At 40.5% G+C, this 21381-nt stretch overlaps 2 protein-coding genes across 2 annotated transcripts; both read right to left on the bottom strand.

Moving 5' to 3' along the window:
- Positions 1-1352: 1352 nt before the first annotated feature.
- On the bottom strand, positions 1353-2600 carry LOC145992463 (uncharacterized). The gene has a single exon (XM_083128846.1). The coding sequence runs from the start codon at positions 2598-2600 to the stop codon at positions 1353-1355; it is 1248 nt and encodes a 415-aa protein (XP_082984972.1).
- Positions 2601-10461: 7861 nt separating this feature from the next.
- Positions 10462-12116, bottom strand: LOC145992718 (uncharacterized). The gene has a single exon (XM_083129103.1). The coding sequence runs from the start codon at positions 11998-12000 to the stop codon at positions 10738-10740; it is 1263 nt and encodes a 420-aa protein (XP_082985229.1). The 5' UTR covers positions 12001-12116; the 3' UTR covers positions 10462-10737.
- Between the last annotated feature and the right edge of the window lie 9265 nt (positions 12117-21381).

Raw genomic sequence — 21381 nt, 5'->3', positions numbered from 1 at the left:
TTGTATACTGAAATACTCCCTTCCCTGCAAGGTGTTGTGTGTGCTGCCTAACTATACGGCGGCGGTAGAAGTTGCCATTGAAAATTTTGCTATTAAAATCCACTCATCGCAGTAGAGTTAGGCAATACACACAACGAGTTTTTATGGATGTAGGTGTCCCATTTTCATTGCCGGTGACTCTACACATATATATATACACATAAGAGCCACTATACCTCATGCAAGTAGGTATATGGCAAAGACGTATTTATGGGGGCAGGGGTCCGCCCCCCCTCCAGAAATAATTAGCAAGTACAAAAATTAAATAATGAAAATATGCGTTGTTTAACATTTGTTGTATAATCGATGGTTATTTGCTTCAATTTATTTGAAGGAAGTAAATATTTAGTTTTTTATAATTAATTTATTTAATATTAATTTGATCTGTGTCTGTGTGTATAAACAAAAACTAACGTAGTACAATGAATCTTTTGTTGCATAACAAAAACATAATTTGTTTATTGGGAGACGCTTGACACTAAACTATCCTACCGCACTGTCAGCCCAAGGTTCCGCCCCCCCCCCCCGCAAGGACTTACCAAGTACTAATATAAAACAATGAAAATATAATTGTTTAGCATTTGCTGTGTAATCGAGGGTTATTTATTCCCGCCGAAATTTGAGTGACAATACCAAACATATTAATCTGAAACTTTAATTTTCGTCAACTGGATCAAACATTATTTCTTGCTATTTAATAAATATTCAATTCTTTATCTATTTAGCACTGATTTCCTTACCAGCGCAGTTGCTTAAATTTTAGCGATCTTCACTACACTCTAGATAATGAATACATGGTTTCATATCTCTATTCTTACACAGTTTTTCGCATATTAATGTAATAATAGCAATACAATATTTATTTAACATTTATTAGTTATTATTATTATTATAATTAATATAATTATAATATAATTATGTTAATTTAAACGTTTATATTATTTATTATTATTATATCTAAGACACTTGGTTCGGGCCCCCCAGAGTGGAGGCACATAGTGGCTCGGATCCCACTTTAAGCTGTAGGTCCAGTCCCGATTAGCATAAAGAGGACTTAAAACAGCAAATCAATCAATCAATCGGACCCCCAGAAATAAATTTCTAAATACGTGCCTGGTATATCGCTACAGCATATGAAAGATGGTATTTGAAAAGGGGATGAGGTTAATTCACCCCTCTGGTTGCTAATTTGTCACCCTCTCCTCCACTGCAAATTCTTCAAATACGACACTGAGCATATGAATCAAGATGAAGACGTCACCAAATGATAATAAGATAGGCCCAAAAGTACAGCACAAAACTTGAAGAATCGTCTAGACATATCCGGAATCAACAGAAAATTTAACGATGTCTGCCAATTTCTGCTTGTCCTCCTTTGCTGTTATCGGCTTTAGAACTAACAGTTGCGACATTGGAACTGCATCCTTCCCTTCCAGAAGGTCAAAATCTGGAACATCTTCCGAATCGCACAGGGATACAGTCACAGCGTCTATTCCCATACCGAGACCAAAAGCACCATACTTTTTCAGTTCAGTCTCCAGCATTTGGTAAGTGAATATATCAGGATTCGAACCTAGTTCTTTCAAGAATTCAGTCAGACTCTTGTGATACTCTTGAAGAAGGCTTTCGAACTTATGCTCCCTTGTCTCCTGCGTGGTGCAAGAACAGATGAAAAGCATTAGGTCCAAAATTGGCGACGAATACCTTGCACATTGGTAATCTATAATTTTGACGCCGACAAGATGGCCGCCTTCAGCGTACTTGTACATTAAATTTGGCGCCCACACATCGCCGTGGTTGATGACCGCCAGCGGTTCTTCCGGGAGTGCAAGGGCGATCAGCCGATCAAACAGATCAGTGGTGAACTGTTTGAATTTGCTGACGTAAATGCTGCCTGGGTAAACTGAACTTACAGCATCAAAAGTTGCCTTGCAAAACATGCCCTGAATCCCACCGTACCAGTCCTTGAACTTATCGTGAAAGAGAACCTCACCGAAGGAGTTAACAATTTCCCAGAATGCATCAGGCTCCTGGTCTTTCATCGCTAAAGAGAGTGCATGAAGTCTGCCATATTCTTTGACGGTAAGTTCACAACGTTCGTAATCCAGACCTTCTTTCCTTTCGGCAACTACGTAACCTTCATCACATAAATCTTCAAACAGAAGAAAGTCGTTTTCGCCATCACAGTGATTGGCGTAGCACTTCGGGAAAGCCTCAAATGGATTTGCCACCTTTCTCTTCTCCTGGAACTCCATAACCTTGGGAACAAACGCATCGAAAAAGGTTATTTCGTTCCTGAAAAAGTCCACGGATCTGCACGACTTCCTGCGAGCAATGTTTTGCGGCAGGCATTTCACGAATAAAGGCAGGGAAATCCGTTCTTGCTTCCGGTTAGAAGCTATCAATGTAAGTTTATTGGCCCCTGAACTGTAGCTGTCGCCCTCTCGTGATCCCTTGGCGAAGGTTACGTCAGATAGCGTGACGTCATCACTTTCTGTTTCTGTCTTTAAAATGTCGAGTAAGACAGTGTCTGTCAGATGGGACGAGATGCTTCGTAGCATGTTTACGTGAGACATGACTGAGAAGAACGAAGCCAACTTGTTACGCCGTCACTAGTAAAAACAAAACAATTATCAACACAACACGAAAATGAATTTGTTGCTGATACACTTCACTTGGCACCAGATGTTCTAGTATCTGTACACAAACACAAAAAATAACCAAAGTGTCACAAAAATAGCTGGAGACGGAAACGACACAGAAAAGCTACAGGTACTTTAGTCTGTAGAAACGCTTCGGACCGACACGTCACTGATTAGTTACTGCTTGCTAAAGTCAGCTTCAATTGTAATAATGTTGCCAACGCAGGCGTAAAATAATCTCTAAGTACCAAAGAAAAATCTCCCAATCACATTGATTCATTGATTTGGTGTTTTAAGTCCACTTTATGCACAGTAAGGCTAATCGGGACTGGACCTACAGTTTAAAGTGGGATCCACTCCCAATCACATATTTCTCTCATCTACCACTGAATATACTTATTGCAAAGACATTGAAACGCTTGGACATTATCCCTTGTTTGTCTTCTTATCTGCTCAGTAGCTTGGAAAGGGGGGGTTACGTATTCTTATTTTAGTAGTTAGTCCTCACTTTGCCTTATTTTACTGTCTTTGACGTTCTTTTTTTTATGAACATTGAACCAAATGATGGGCGGGGGGTCCCCACCAACATATTTTATCTCTACGTTTCAAGAGAGCTCCTCTGCGCTCGAGACATAATTACAGTATATGCAATAAGGTTTAGCTGTCCTCTGCAGTGGATGTGACTGGTCAGCACCACGCTCCGGCCGCCTTTACCTCCTCTCCCCCAAGTAACCCATTTATTAGACGCTGTGTGAACTCCAGAGCCGCTCTATTCAGGGGCATCACTTAAAACATTCGAACTTGAAATCACTCACCACGGGTCTTCCTCGTAGCAGTCAGATGCCCTACTGATAGCACCACCGTAGCTCAAAACAGATGGTAAAATGATATTAAACCATTATTTCCACTAACATTCCAACAATCATTGAAGGCATTCTCTAGACTGCAACACATGTCCACTAGCTAAAGGTTAAACCTTGTATAAAATACTGACCGAACTGGAAAAGGAATGTTTTCAATGCTTCATCCATCGTCCATCTACCAAGTGGTAGAACAGCGATTTTAAACGAAAAACGCAATGTAATTAAGGTGTTATGGGCTTGAACAGGTGTTCATGCAGTACAAGTAGAGGAGAAGGTATAAATATGGGCGAAGGTTTAAATATGGGGTTTGGAGTTATCAGCGCTCCCGGGTGCTGCAGCCTGGCAGAAGCTAAGGGAACTGGTTATCTGTCAAGGACAAAGGTTGCGGCGCCAATTCGCAAGAGAAAGTGGTGGTTAGTTTCGGCCTTGGACGCTGTTATAGAATTTCGACCTCCGAAAACTTTTTGCAGGTATGTTTTAACTCAGCGTTTTCTGAATTCTCATCTGCTTTGTATAGGTTGTGATATTAGCGGTACATAAAACAAATGTGGGCTTTTATAATGCCATGATTTGTTTGTGAAATATGTACCACAGAGCGCTAAAATAAATTGAAGAAGAAAAATAGCGTGATGTTCTAAATATGGACTATGACATGAGGTATAATGCTGAGATCACATTTCCAACAAATATCTGGATGTTTTTCTTAATTTCGATTTTTCCCATTCCGCGTGATTTTCAAAACAACACATTATTCATAAATATGAATTTTATAATGTTTTAGCGATAAATGATTGTTTTTTAAAATTGTAATTGCCTTTTGTGATATTGCCACTAGTAGCCCATTTTTAGACCACAACTTTGAAATACATCATTTTACGATTCTTTGGAAATTGCATTTTTTTTTTAAAAAATGGAGACCTTCTATACTTTAGCATGCTATTACATTTAAGTATATATTTCATAGATATGTATTTTAAAGGCAGGTGCTTGATATATTATTTTTTTCCTCCGAAAATAACAACATAAAAGGGGGGCCCATATTTAGACCTTTTCCTCTAAATAATGAAGAAACTAGATTTAAAATCTTTGCTCACCAAAGTACTTATCAGCTGCATTTATCTGAGTGTTGGACTCACGAATCACGATTGTCCCAGATTGCAGGTTCGAGTCCTAGCGTGGACAAAGATGTTTCTTGTGAGTGCCCTTCCTCAATTTCATCTACAATCATCATTCAACCTCATCGTCGTGATTAGCTTAAAAGGCAAAAAGCAACGTAAAATGAGAAACAATACAAATGCAAGGTGTGTATACAGTGTGTTAAAAAAAGGCACTAATGGAAATGGTGCAACAGTTTCATATTTGACAAATACAGCATTAAACATTATAAAAATAACGTATAATGGTTCGTAAATTTCTGCCATAATTCAACATACAATGTATCAGTCACATTTCTGGGATGGTTGTAACGAGTGCACTCACGGTCCCCGAAATGACGTGTCAATCATACCCCGGCACGGGGCCAAACGTCGTTATGTGTACGGAAGACCGGTCGTGACTCTCGGTCCAGGTTTTCCGTACACATAACGACGTTTGGCCCCGTGCCGGGGTATGATTGACACGTCATTTCGGGGACCGTGAGTGCACTCGTTACATTTGGCGCCGCGAACATGGGACGGCAACTTTTGTCATGTCTTTCCAGGAAAGCCAGGTTGCGAGAGCGGTAGAAATTTCATTGTTGTATACGTCACGCATAAAATTCTTGTGTTAGGTTCCTGGTTATTTTTGTGTTTTTGCTTTGTATTTCGAGGGTTATTTTCATGTATTTGTCGTAGGTTCACGTGTAAGGACACGTTATTGGGCGTAATTGGTAACAATAGGGCAGATATTTTTTTTCGGCGAAAGCAGCAAGGGCAGCTGCATAGGGCATTTTTTATGTACTTTTTGTGTACTTTTTTGGTTGTTGGCGTAATTTATGGCATCAGGCTGAGTTGCGGGATAAGGGGTTCCCGACGGACCTCCTTTTTCTTTTTATGTACCGATTTGTAATTCATATATTGTGTGAGCTCGCGTAAGTTTGCGTAACTGTTCCAAAGTGCGACAGAAGATTGAGCAGATAATTAAGGAAAGGCCTTCATGAGATTAAGAAATCGCCGTATAGACTGTTTGAACAAGAGTGACGTCATGATGGTTTGCGAGGCTTGTGGACAGCAATTTTCTGACTCCGAAATCGAAGGGGAGGGAGCCAGACCGGTTTGTCCCCAGTGCAAGGGCCCGTTGGAAATGGAAAGGGAGATACCAAGTGCCCAGGGGGGTACGTCACGTGCGGACAGCGACCACAGCAAGGAACAAGATGACGTAGGAAGTGGCAGTGTTGCCAACCAATTCCAGCTGGTTCTCCAGATGCTCCAAGAGATGCAAGTCAACATGCAAGCCAACATCCAGGGATTGGAAACCAGAGTCCAAACCAATATCCAGGGATTGCAAGCTGAGGTGCAAGGGATGCAGACCGATGTACGAGGGATGGAAGAACGCCTCCAAGGGACGGTTCGCGCCTCCGGAGAAGAAATAACGCAACGACTCCTTCAGACGATCCAAGAATCCGAGGCTCGAATCGAATCCAGGATCGCCAGGACCGACGCTCGCATCGATGAACAGGAAGCCAAGGTGGCAACACTGGCGCAGAGCGTAAGTGAGCAGGAAGGAGCTTTGCAACACATCGGCCAACAATGTGCACAGCTGGAGTCAGCCTGTAATCGGAGCAACGATGCCCTCGAGCGACAGGTACGGCGAGCAGCGAGTCTAGCGGAAGGGAATTCCGAAAAAATAAAGGAAATAGAGGACAAACTGGAACGACTAAACGTAGCCGACGTTCCGGGATCATCGCTAGAGCCGGCAGCGTTGACGTCATCACAGCCAGCTGCGGTCCCCTCGTCTTCAAGGCGCGCGAGTGACGCAAGACCGACTACGCTTGTCAACGGGGGAAGCGAAGTGGAACCTGGACTACATCTTCCATCGCCGCGACAGTTCGAAGCCCAAACTTCAAACAGGGAAGATATACGGTCTGAACCAGCACCGGCGAGGAGGGCTCTGTTCCCGCCGGAATATAAGAAACATTTCAAGAAGTTCTCCGGGGCCGACAGGATATTGCCGTCTGCCTTCATCGAGGAATTCGAAGCAACAGCCCGGGAGTTAGGACTTGCGGATGGGGAGCGATTACTCGTACTTAAAGGCCTAATGCAAGATCGGGCAAAGAACTGGCTAGATCGGAATGAAATACACTTTCATTCATACTCGGCGTTTAGGGAAGCGTTCTTGACACACTTTCAGCGTCCCATGCAAGTGGAAAGGATGCTTATCCAACTGAGGAACGAGAGGTACGACAGGAACGGGGGACTTACTTTTGCACAATATTTCTGGCGTAAGTTCAATGAGTTCCAGGCTCTCCAGCCACAGATGACCACGTCGGAGATAATTGCGGCCCTAATTTATCATTACCCGCAAGAGATAAGACGGCATCTCAACGGGGCGTGCGTTTTCGACGCAGAAGCCATGTCGCTCACGCTCGAGAACCTAAACCAGTGCGAAGAGGAACGCGAGAGGACGCGGTGTGAAAGATGGACCAAAAGGAGGCGACCGGAGGATGAAGGAAACCGGGGAAACAAGCACCCACGCGTCCATTTCGTCCAGAGGAGGTACGATGGGCAACAACGCGCTCCAGGAGCCGAAGTTCGCCAGCTTCGAGATGGTCCGCCTTCGCCACGACAGAGACGCCAGTATCGGGGACAGAGACGTCGAGGTGGTCAGACTCGCAGTTCGCCGGGTCACCATGGCAACAGCGGCGACAGGAACTTTTACAACGGGCGAGTGAACAATGGTTATTATCAACGTCACCCCGACAGTAGACCGGAGAGCCCGCGTTCGGACAACGAGAACGCAAGACGCAGCCCGCCAAGGGTTCAAAGGAGCCCGACGCGAAACGCGAACGGGCCGAATCCCAGCAACACATCTCCACAGCCGGGGCCGTCAGGTCGTCAGCGCCGAAGGGAGGAATGGGATGGCGAAACATGGTTAAGCGACATCGCGCCATTTTAGAAGTATAAAATAACATTGCGCCATACCCAGAGTGTATAAAATGTATATTTATTATGTAAATTGGAGGTATCATTTATATCATGTGTGTTGTGTTATCGAACTGGTTGACTTTTCTTGTACAGGGTGTTAAAAAATTTGTAGTCAAAATTTCATGCCCCTGAGTAGTGAAAAATTTTATTCGCCTACAGAATTTTTTGATCGGAAGGAGGGCGAGATGTCACGGTATCTAGTGACATGTAAAACGCAGTTCGATAAAAATTATTTTTTGTTTATTGATTCATTTTACGCACAAACATGAAAGTGTGAGGTTTGATCTTATTTTGTGAATAAACTTGTGTCCGAGCCAGACGTCGGGAGTTGGGAGAAGGGTTTTTCTTGAGTGACAGCCGCCGCTTGGAACATGACATATTTGCACCAACGCGGAGATAAGGAAAGATTATTTTCGTCGCTACCAGGCTTGAGTCGCAGCGGGCGGGCTAACCCATGTTCACGGATGACCAGGAAAACCAGCTGGAGCTCAAGCCTGCAAGGATCGAAGACGCCTCGGTGACCGAGTTTCAAGACAATGGACACAGGTCATTCGCATCTCCTCCAAAAGCGAAGCCAAGCTACCTGAGCGTGGGTTTCAACGGACGAATTTGATTCTCTTATAAATATACGGTGCTACCATCCCGGACACAGTTTTTACCCGGATTTCACAGAGAGAGCATCTCCGCGCTACACTCTCGCGTGATCATTGTTTTGTGTCCGTGGACTTTGTTTCTTTACGTATCGCAGAATACGAATTGCAGATAGAGTTACCAGTGTGCGCCTTATTTTGGTGATTTGTTTTTGCCAAGCGTGGACTACATAAGGATGGAGGGCTAAAGAAGATAGAGAAGGGGGGCGTCGCTTCCCTGACGCCTGCAACGACGCCGAAGCCAGTCAGACGACGCCAAAACCAAACACTGCCCAAAGCCCGAAGGACGCTTTCAGATCGACGTCCCAACCAAAGCCCGAAGGACGTCTTCAGAACGACGCCGATCGAAGCCCGTCACCAGAGAGAGAGATTGAAGGACGACTCCAGAACGACGCCGATCGAAGCCAGAGGGAGAGATTGAAGGACGACTCCAGAACGACGCTTCCAGAACGACGCCGAATCGAAGCCCGTCACCAGAGAGATTCCGAACCGGCGCGTGACCACGTACACCCGACGCTAGTGACAAGAGGAACGCCCGAAGTTCTGAGGAGGTGCAAGTACACCATATCGTCGCAATTATTCTTCGTCGCGATCGACCTCGGAGGACAATTTCGCCACAAAGGAACCGTGTGCAAGTCCCGCGTCCAGGAGAGATGGATGACCACGCCATGTAGCAGAGTCTGGTACAGTATACTTCAGAGGGTCTCATGTCCATGTAAACGTGCGTCGTTAGTATCAACACCGTACAGTTAACGCCGAAGTCTCACTTATTCGAAAAGTTACTCAGGAAACCCCGAACCTAACCCCCGCGTCCGATAATTTTTGGTATTGTTGTAAAAAAGGGTTATTTCATGTTCTGATGTTCTAATTTAATTGTCTGCATTCAGGGTTAGAAGCTCCATTTCATTTCTTTAATATTTAATATAAATTGTCAAAGTGTGCTCCATTTTTTGTGTAACCGACCGCCCCGTCGCGCCATTTAATTTGTCAATAGTTGACTGATGAGTCCTTTTTAATTGTGGAAAGCGTAGTTGTTTTTATTGCAAGGTCGTGTGCGTGAAATAGTATTATTTGTTGCATAGTGGTTTTTAAGGTAATTTTTGCTCGCGCCGACGATTGATTAGTGTATTCCGGCAGCTGGAGCCAATTAAGTTTTTGCATCACCATGTAATTGAGTAGTTGTTCTCATTGGACGAGAGAGGCTTGTGTGTAATACCCCCGTCCGAGAAACTTGTATAATGTCGTGCTTACGACTCGATGCATACGTTCATTCGAACGAAAGATTTGACCACGCCGACCCAATTGTATTAGTTAACCGCTTTCCGAGGGCTGGCACTTAAGTTAATTTAAAAGAGCACAGGAGCTGGCAGACAAATGCCCTAAATTCACATTAAGGTTTAAAATTAAAAGGAATGATATGTTAATGAGATCCATGATTTGTATCCATACTTCACATGTAAAAATACCTCATGTGTGTGAAAGAGAGATAGAGTGAATGTTGTGAGAGTGAGGAGGCTTTGTAAACAGTTGTTGATTGCAATATTTTTTTGTTGTTACAATATATATTCACTTTTTACCGTTCGTCAGTGTTGTTATTTGACGTTTTTCAGGTACCAGATATTATGCTATTAGTGTTTATATGATTGTTCGAATCTACATATCAAAGGTAAACAAAACAGTGTAACATTTCAAGGTATTAATCTCCGCCTCGCAATAGTATGACAATAAACGACCGTCTCAGTACCGAACTTGATAACTGGACCGTGAGTCACGAACGGTTTCCCGTACACATAACGACGTTTGGCCCCGTGCCGGGGTATGATTGACACGTCATTTCGGGGACCGTGAGTGCACTCGTTACATGGTAGACTATTCCATTCACACCAGGGGATTATCCAGAAATTTTCGACAGGGGCATAAGTTCCTATTTAAGGGGGGGGTTAAAGGTGAAGTTACAGCCAAAATGGCCGTAAACTGCTAAAAATGTGAGGGTGTACAGCACCCTCAAAGTTATACATCTGTGTGTGTATAAATTACTATGTCACACAATTGTGATGTATCAATTACTTATGTGATCTATCGGTTTGCACAAATGTACTATTGAGCTGTGCCCTTCTGCTGCACATGCTTTTTTTTTTTTTTTTTTTTTCGAAGAAGGGGAATATTACGTATTTTAGTACCCTGTGGAGGCACATAGTGGTAAGGATCCCACTTTATACTGTACGTCCAGTCCTGATTAGCCTTCTGTGCATAAAGTGAACATAAAGCAAAAACTCAGACTTCTATTAATATAACAAGTACTAAATTTTATCATACTTTTTTGTACCTCACGTTCTTTTTGTGTGAGGATTGGTTACAAATAATACCCACCAAACTACTTGGCGAGGGCCACTGCTTCTCTAAATCGTGATACAGTTATCACTTAAATATATCCACAATCCACTGTAAACTTAACAACGTCTGCTAATCTCTGCTTGTCTTCTTTTGATTTGAGCGGCTTCAGAATCAACACTTGCGTCACCTGAACTGCGTCATCACCTTCGACGGCGTCAAGATCAGGAGCGTCTTCCGAATCACACAGTGTTAGCGTAACGGCTTCTACCGCCATACCGAGTCCAAAGGCACCGTATTCTTGCAGCTCCCTTTCTAGCGTCTCGTACGTGAAGATGGCGGGATCCGAACCCAGTTCCTTCAAGAAACCAGTCAAGCTGCTGTGGTAGTCCCGAAGGAGAGTGTTGAAACTCGATACTCTGAGTTCTTGCGTGGTGCATGAGGATATGAAGAGCATGAGGTCTAAAATTGGAGACGCATATCTGGTAAGCTGAAAGTCTATCAGCTTAGCACCGACAAGATGACCATCTTCGGAGTACTTGTACATGAAATTCGGAGCCCACACATCCCCATGGCTAATAACTGCCAAAGGCTCTTTTGGTTTTGCAAGACGGGTCATTTGGTCGTACAGATTCGCTGTGAACTGCTTGAATTTGCTGATGTAGACGCTTTCCGGGTATACTGACGTCACTGCATCCAGGGTAGTGTCGCAGAAGACTTCCAGAATGCCTTTGTACCATTCCTTGTAATTGTCGTGGTAGTAGATCTCGCGTATGGAGCCAGCAATTGTCTTGAATACTTCTGGATCCTGGTCTTTCATGGCCAGCGACAACGCGTGGAATCTTCCGAACTCCTTCAGGGTGAGTTCACACCGAGAGTAATCCAGGCCTTCTTTTCTTCCGGGAACAGCGTAGCCGTCAGCGCACAGATCTTCCAACACAATAAAGTCGTTCTCACCATCACAATAGGCGGCGTAGCACTTGGGGATGGCAACGAATGGATTTGCCACATTCTTCTTTTTCTGGAAGTCCATCAACTTTGGGACAACACTCTTGTAGAAACCTATTTCATTCTTGAAGAACTCGGTGGACCTGAATGTCTTCCTACGTCCAATGTTTTGTGGGAGGCCCTTCACGATTAGCGGCAGCGAGAATCTGTCCCTATTAAGGTCTACGGCCTTCAACGTAACCCTATGCACGCCGGCGATGTAATTGTCACCCTTCCCTGTCCCATCGGCGAATGAGATGTCGCGGAGTATGACGTCATCACTTCCGGTTACCGTTTTCAGTATATCCAGCAGGACACCAGCCGTCAGCTGACTGGAGATGCTTTGCAGTTTGCACACGTCCGACATGCCTGAGGAAAACGTTACGAAACCAGCACGTATTTGCAATTTGGCCTTCAGAGAGAGGACTATGCTATTATGACCTGTCTACAACAGAAGAACACCTCTGCAAATTTTAAGCTCTCTTCTTGCCAACTGTAATCACTTCACTTCTCACCTATTGTAGTTCTTATCTAGTAAATCGACAAATAAACAACGCATACACAGCAAGACACAAGCAAGAACTCCCGAATTCCAACGTCACACGTAAACCCGATTGTGTTCACCCTCCACTCCCCCTTTCCACGTTCTTTTTAAGTACACAGCAATGTTGCCAACTGAAACTCAATATTCGTTCTAAAGTTCAGAAGTGTGGCCACATATCGTTCCCAGGATCTCACTGAAGATCACAATGCTTTTCAATGGCTTGTGTAGGACGCTGAAAGAAATACAACACAACGAACTGACTCGAACCTATGTAGCAAGTTATCAACACACATTTATCTTCTAAAACGTATATCTTTATATAATATAACTGAAATCAATAAATGCATGTACTATGGGTTAATATATCCCCACATAGAATATGGTATAATAGCCTGGGGAGGGGCATCTCAAAAATACGCAGAGAGAATATTAATGCTACAAAAAAGGGCACTAAGAATAATGAACAACCTGGGGTATATGTCATCTTGTAAGGAGGAATCTAAGAAAAATCAAATCATGACTGTATACTCTCTATATATATACAAAGTTATTTCATATGTTATAAATACCAAAAATGCACAAAAAACAACCAAATTCATGACTACAACACAAGCCAAAACAAAAATTATTTCCAGGAACATAGTAGACTTAAGATATCAAATCTATCACCTGTAAATACCGGAATAACTTTCTATAATAAACTGGCAAATGACATTAAATCCATAACTCCACAAAATAGGAAAACGAAGGCAATCAAAAACTACCTTACAAACAGAGCCCTATACAGTATATCAGAATATACGGAACACCCTACATGAAGTTTACTTTGAGAAACTGTACAAGCCAAATTATCTTTTCTTACACTTTTGGTTTAATCACTTAAGAAGCAAGTGAAAAAGTAGGTATCTATAACATTGTGTAAATTTTAAATGTAATTCGGTAGTCAAATGTATCCGGTTATGGACTTATATACATACCTTATATCTATTTGAATTTGTATCAGATCATAAAAACTTGTTGTATATCGTAGTGTGAAGGGAAAATGCAGAACCCATAACATATTGTAATGCTGCAAATCCCTAATTATTGTCCATAGCTGTAGCTATAGCATTATCTATGTAAATGTAAATGTACGAGATTATATAAACCTGTAAGGGATACAGGGTAATACTTTGTAACAAGATGTAATATGACGCTTTCCATGCCCTCTCACAAAGAGTCAACGGAAAAAAGAGATATAAATAAATAAAAATCATAAGTATTGTGTGTTGCATAGCTTTCAGGTGAAGGTCAATAAGCAGAGGCGAGAAGTTGCAGAAATATCAACAGATGTCAGCATGTGTAAAAATGTCAAGTATTTGAAACGAGAGTGCAGGATGATTGAAAATCACTTAAACCGAACTACCCCTAAAAAACTGAGAGAACTGGAAAGGATTTATATTTGATTTTGGACTCTATAAGCATGGACCATTATGATACTGCTTTACATTAATGCAATGCCATGTAGAAATTGATCCGTGTAGTTAATTTTTTAACGAGTAACGTCTACTTGCCAGGGAAGAATAAAATGAATGTGTCATTAGAAAAATGTTAATATTTTCAAACACTTTTAGCTCAAAAGCTGAAAGCGGTTCTGTATACAAACTTAGGCCTACATACAAATAATACAGCAATGAATTGCGAAGTTTTTCTCATTGTACATTGAAAGAAAAACAATACCAAATGTTTAAGTACATCATCGAGAAAGATGCATGATGGCGCATCAATTGATACATTAAAATGCAGCTCTACATAAAAAGAAAGACTTTCATCATAAGATGCACTTTGGCGTTACCTCAAATAGATTTGATGCATTTAGTTTTCTCTATGTATGTTGTATGCTTACATAGTACAACTTTAATTAAAACATGCAATTAACTCCAAATTCCGTTTGTCGTTTACTTTAGAAGATAGATCTAGACTCAATGAGGATAAAATACGTGTAGAGATGAGTTTTCACAATATATAATTAGAATTTAGCTAACGTTTATAGTTTTCGAGTTTATTAGATAATAAAGTTGACGCGAGTCGAAGTCGATTACGTCATAAAGTACGACGTAACAAGTTGCGATAGAGAAAACCACAGAAACGCCACACTTCTTTTTTAAAGTGTAATTAGTTTATTTAATTTTGTATGATGATTTTTTAAAAAGGCAGAATAATATCGAGATTAGTATAACTATTGTTTTTTTTTGTTTGCAAGCTTGGTTTTCATAATGGAAAAATCTTTGAATTCAGAAATTACTGTTCCAGACCGTCAATTTCCGCTGCCATCAATGCCTTAAAAAATGGCCGTGACCGTTTTTAAAATATTCACGGCCACCATTACACAGTTGTCTTCAGGCCCGTACCCAGGGGAGGGGCCATGGGCCCTCCTCGAGCCATGAAATATTTAAATGCGAACCTATAAACAGCTACGAAAATAACATCGGACGATTTTGCAAATTTGTAAAAATTTAAATCTTGCATAAATAAATGTGTTTGTTGTGCACAGATGAAGGCTACCGGACGTCCGATTTACCGATTTTGCCACAACAGTCCATTACTTTTAATTCCTGTCCTCACTTTGTTTGAACTGCAGTCGTGAGGCGAAAATGTATCTTTATTATTTTTTTTGTTAACTCACATTTGGACATGTTCTTTATTGTAATAATAATTGCTACTACGCATAATTTATAAATATATTATTTTCTAAACAAATAATTATCATGAATTTCCAATAGCGCTGGTATAAGCAAATTGAATATGGAAACATTATTAATTTTCAAAAACCAGAAGTATTTGAACTATTTTGTAATCTCTCTCTATTATATATACAGTGCCTTTCACGGTCAAGTCGTCCGCGGAGTGGTGGGCAGCTCGCCGGGCAGGTGAGAGCGCGTCTGCCGGCATTTAGATCCACAGCTATAAGCTGACCTTGACATTGGACTCGTTAGTGGTTCAGTATCCAGATAGCTGGTGTCCAGTTTGCACGTGTTTGTCAAGTGTTAACAAGTGTTTTAGATTGTTTTCTTTTAGTTTTCGTATTACTGATGCTTTTCTGCAGTCTAATAATGCCACGTTATCCGTACAATTTAAAGCAACTATTTTTTATGTACAACTCTTAAGTCATTACGAATTCTTGTAGGGAAGGAAGTTATAAGGCGTTTCGCAGCAGAATTCCCAGATGTTCCTGTTCCACACAGAGACAGTGTTCGAAAACTTGTGAACAAATTTAGGGAAACAGAGTTTGTTCTTGATAAGAAGCGAAGGAGCAAGTAGACGACCTTAGAGCAAGATTGGAACATAATCCTAAAATATCCCCCCCGGCGCCTTACACAAGAGACATACCTTTTTTTGTCGTCTGCGTGGCGAGCTACGAAGCATTTAAACCTGAAGTCATACATTAGAAGAATTGAAAGAAAATATCATGAAAGAAATTGAAGCAGTTTCGGAAGAGAAACTGATACGTGTTAGTGAAAAATTGCTAAAAAGATAACGTAAATGTGTGGATGTAGGAGGAGAACGCCTCTTGTAACAACGTACGTGTTTATTCTAATTGTATTACATAGCTAGCGTTTCCAGTTACGCGGATGTTGCATCAATTTTAAAGGCAGACGAGCTCTTGCTTCCAGGTGCGCTTGCCGCCGGATGATTTGACGGTGAAAGGCACTGTAAATATATATACGTATTTTCGGATCTCGCCTCTCTAAAAAAAAATCTGGGTAGGAGCCTGGTTACCTTAATTCGTGCTTTTTTAATGATTCAGTTTTCAGGTATATTTATGGCGTATGCAACTGTAGCTATAATAATTATATTTGCCCCCGCACTATGCTAAACTTTATCTACCAAGGGAAACTAAACTGTCCTTGACCCCTAGTTTTGGCACCTTGCTCCTACCAGTTTTGGAACTCAATCGCCGCCACTGCTTGACACTTACCTGCAGTGGCGTGCCCAAGGGTGGTTGGTGGGGGCTCCCCTTTGGCCAAGTATTCCTAAACAAAGAACGTCAAAAGGTAGGAAAAGATTCCCAAATGAGGGCTGACTACCAGATAAAGTACCATAACCCCTCCCTTTCGAAAATCCTGGGTACGCCACTAAACTCTGGTGCAACCTATCTTGACAGTGACGTAGTAACAGCATTGCAAACTTCCATCGTTGATACTTTCACTGTCTGCACTAAGAAAAAAGACAAACAAGGGAAAGAATTTCAATAGTTTGAAATGCAAGGGAAGGAAGTCCAACATGTCGCGATGCGAGGTTTCTTTTAGAATGGAATCATGTAAAATAAAGAGCAATTAAAACGAGCACGATGTATAAATACAAGAAAATGAACGGAATCGGATAATGAATACGAGATGGCAACGCGCCTTTGAACGGAAAGTTCGCAAGGCTTGAGCACAAAAATATAGTTCCTTAATGAAAACACGTTACAGCGTATACAGAGCATATAAATGTGTTAAAAATATTAGGTATTTAAAAACTTGTTGAAATGTAGAGTGTTCGGCACGATTATTTTGTTACAAGTCGAAGTTAAAATTATATATACTGCTCAGCAAAGAAGAAAAAAACCTCGGAAAATATGCGAACTAAAATCCACCCCCACTTGTTTCTGTCGCGGTGAATGGCAGCAAACGAGAATATGGGAGGAAAATCTTCTCTTTCTCTGCTCTCAAATGGCACGCTGTTGCCACGATGCCTCACAGCTGTTCTCTGACTCTGACAGATGAAATTCTGGCGGACCTGCCGCAAAACACGACGTTCAGGATGGCGCGGTCAGTGGTTGAAGAAGTATGGATAGCGTTCGTGACGATTCCCGATTTAAATAATTAATGACAATAAAATCTATTGTCATGGTTGTGATTCTTACTATGCGATAGTAAATATTACCATCTAAGAAACAGATTTTATCTTCAATTTAATTATTAATTATAATTATATCCTTAGAGACAGTGGCGGCGATTGGAGGTACCAGGTCAGAGGCGCTAACTTGTTTCGCCTTTACTTTTCGCAAGACCTTTTCCATTCTTCTTTCGGAAAGTTCTGAAATTCTTCTCTTGCAACTTCCAGTACTCTGCCCAAATTACGATCCACATTTTGTGATGCAATACGACCCTTTATGATACCCCAAACATACTCAATAGGGTTTAGATCGCAATGATAAGGTGGAAGACGAAGTACGGTGTGGCCGTTTTCTGCTGCAAGAGTGTTGACCCGATATTGCGGGGGATTTTTGTTGGTTTTGATTAGCTGATATAACTAATACTATATAATACTATATATAGTATATACTATATAATATATAATACTATATAATCCTAAGTCATTGCAAATAATGTTGCGAAGAGTTTCACGACTACCCCGAAAATTAATTTCTTTCTTTAATTTCGAAAGCACTTTTTTTTTACTGTTGGCACTTCATGTTCAACCGTATAAAAATTACCAATAGTTCTTCTAATCAAACACTTGTCAAAGTCGTCTACAACAATTCTATGCTTTTCGGCAGACCTGTTGTCGTAAATTTCCCCCCGGAATTTCCTTCCTTTCTAATTTTCTTAATGAAAGTGTCCGACATTTGAACTGCAGCCGCCGCACGCTTTGTAGCTTGATTGACCGGAAACGTGTAACATCCTTCTCTCGCTTCGTTGTCAAGAAATTTAACAACATTCGAAATCACCTCTCGGCTCTCACTATGTACGGTTTTGCCCTTCATTTCGGTACAAACAACAGACGCACTCGAACTCAATTGACCTTTCGTCCATGTAAGTTTGGCAACATTGACAGGGTGTCAGAAGTCGAGCAGTCCTTGCTACCCCCCACCTCCCACCCGACCCAACCCTCGATCAGCTGTACACAAAAACGTTCCGTTCCTCCTGTGTGCTTTCTCTGCGGACTCTGAGACACAACTGTGACAGAGAGAATCTTTCATGCTCTGCGCGGAGTGATACAATGGTTTCGCATCAACCTGTAGTGCGGTCCCAGCTGACGTCACTGTCAAGATAGCTCAGGGGGTGCTCGTTGCTATGTGAAGTACGTATGCATTACGTCATCTGGGAGGATCGGGTTTGACGGTGCTCGTTGCTATGTGCAGTAAGTTTGGTGCGGGGTACATTTAGCTACTAACACGTCGCAAAAATCGGAACAAGCAGGTTGTTGATTTTGTAGCGTTCGATTTATTTTTATTGTATTTTTGTACTTCTAGACTGCAATCATATCTAATTGTGCTGTAGCAAGCTATGAAAACTATAACCAGAAAACTAAAGGAACTGACATAAAATATCATAGATTTCCAGTCGATAATTGCGTAAGTAAACAGTGGATTCATGCTTGTAGACGAAATGTAAAAATTGCAAGTGTGCAGTGCCAATTATTGTGAAGAAGACTATGTGCGAGATCTCAAAGCAGCATTTCTGTATTTTCCACCAAAGAACGCGCTGAAGCCAACTGCCGTGCCATCGCTAAAATTACATCCAATTACTTTAGTACCAAATAATCGAGGAAATGGTGTAGTTCTCCTAAACACTTATCTTCACAATATGCTTCGCTTGTAGGACGTGCTGATAAGGTTTGCAGAGCTGTACGCTACAAAAGACACGCAATAAGGAAACGTGCCCTAAACAGGCTAAAGACTATGCTGCCAAAAAAGTGAAAAATATATAGACGTTGATATATACACAAACTGCAAGCAATGTTTCGTTGTTGGAAAACATATTCGATCTATTACAAAGGAGAAATACACATCTGCATAATGAAGCAAATAAATTAAAGATTACAAACAACCTCTTTCAACCGCTTTAACCAAATAAAAAAGTTCAAAATCTAGAATGTAACCTAACCGACAGTAGTACAAGAGAAGTCATCAATATCTAGAAAATGTGTTCAACTAGTGTGAAGTACGTAGTGAGCCTAACTGATTTGTTAAGTACATTTTATGTAAGTCGGATTTATAATTATTAACAATTTCATTTAACACAGACCGATATGAATTGTGATTTGTATGTTCACATTATTGTGAAAAACGTTGTCGGAAATGGGCATTTCGAAGATCGTGTACTAACTTTCACGCTATTCGAAATGAAATTCACTTAGTACATCTTCAATTCGAGTTACATAGCGTTGTATGCACGATGGTAAAAATTGCATAAGTGAATATTACACCTATCATTAAAATGTTTACAACTTTGTTCAATTTTGGTATTTCACAAATATATTGTGAATAATTTTGTACCCTTGTACTCAATATAAACCAATAGATGTTACATTATTTCTTTGTAGTACATTTCTGTTAAAACGAGCAAGATCTAAGATTAGTGTAATGCAAGTTACTTCGTTAATGTACAAATGTGTGTCGCATATCAGCCTTGGAGTATATTTTCCGGTTATACAACTCAGACACACATGGGAATGGAAATGGAAAATCTGCGGACAAAGTCCTTTAACGAATAATAATTCGTACACTTGCACGGTCAATCATTGTGAGTTCATGTAACTTTTCTCCTTTATTGTTTAATTAAACAGATATTTTCATCGATATTCTCAAAGCGTTTCATTTACCGTGTGATCAAAGATATATTTCTATAGGCTTGAATTAGTAGGTTAAGACATTTAAGTTTGATGTTCCTAGCACTCATCAAGTATTTCGAATAGGTTAACTTAGTTAAATTAGTACTGTACACTTTGACTCATCTTCTGCACGCGTTTGTATGTAAAGTTCTTAATACGAAAAAATACTTTTTAGAACTATGACAACGATAACTTGCAGCCAAATTTGAATCAGACAAATTAAAAATATCTGCAAATTACAAACTGGAATTGCGTTTTCAAAGTCTGAAACTACTATCTTACAAACTATTTCACCATTCTTCCTCCACATAAAACTTTTCAAAAAATTTTTGCATGTGTAACTTTGATCCGTACGTAAATTATTGTACAGTAAATAAATATATGAAGAAGGTTGGGAATTCTTTCGAATCTAGAGTAAGTATCAAATGCAGAGTAAAATTTTATCTAGATTGTATATTGCTTCTTTCATTTGATAACTTCAAAAATAAAGTTACATTATGGTGAATGGTAAAGATTGGATTTTAAGTATATCAGTATAATTTTAATACTTTCTGATGTTATGTAAAATTTGAAATGTTCCTTGAAATGATTGCAACGTTCTGAATGAATAAGAAGGAACTATTTAGTCAGAAAACTAAATATTAGGCATTTGTACTTCGTTGTGTTAAATGTTGTAAATAGATTATACCGGACTACTATCGGATTAGAAATTTCGGATATTCAAGTTTGGACTCCAATTAAAAGTTAATCAGTAGAACCACATAAAAACGAGTTACATCAAAATTCAGCTTATTCAATTCTGTGTCAATCTATAGTTACCTATTTATTTTTTATTATGCCTTCTATTTTTATTATCGTGAGAACAAGATAGGATTATTTTTTAGTTTGGCAAACTATCGCTCTCTTTGAGATTCTATAAATAAAGAACGGGTGTTTTTTTATTTATAGATTATATATTATATAATTTATTTATTTATTATCCAAACTCTAATATCCATAATTTATAATCCGATAGTACTCCTGTGACGTTCTGTGAGCCCGTAGTACTTCGGAGGCCTCTGTCGATCTCCTTGGCGTAGTGCTTAGCACATCGTGCTTCGACGCCAGGGATCCCGGATTCGAATCCAATCGGGCAAGATATTGATTTGTCCTTAATGGGAAAATTGAGAATTTAGTAAACGTGATAGTATATGTGAAAACAAATATTGATTGATTGATTTGCTTCATTTTACTTCGCTTCTTGTGCCACTTTTGGCTAATTTGCGAAGATAGGGATGAGTGATGAAATGATGAATGAACACTCACAAACATCCATGCCCAAGTCAGGATTCGAACCCAAATCTCTGGCGTTGAAGTGCGATGTGCTAACCACTACGCCAAGGAGGCCGGCTTGTGGAAACAAAGAAAGAGATCCTCTTATGGGTTTTCCTTTCATATTTAAAGAAAGACAGAAAAGCAAAAATAAACCAAATCTGTCAATCAATTCTTTCTTTGTAACTCTTTCACTATGCAATTCTTCTTTAGCTTGCAACGTTTCTTATTAAAATCATAATACGATTTATGAAATTATGAAATCTGAAATTCTAATTAGAACACGGACAACCTTCTTTGTAATATATCGAT

The sequence above is a fragment of the Lepisma saccharinum genome, chromosome 9, assembly GCF_977018435.1.
Source record: "Lepisma saccharinum chromosome 9, izLepSacc3.1, whole genome shotgun sequence".
NCBI classification, from domain to species: domain Eukaryota; kingdom Metazoa; phylum Arthropoda; class Insecta; order Zygentoma; family Lepismatidae; genus Lepisma; species Lepisma saccharinum.
Note: the sequence above shows the minus strand (reverse complement) of the source record. Positions and strands in the feature narration are given on the sequence as shown.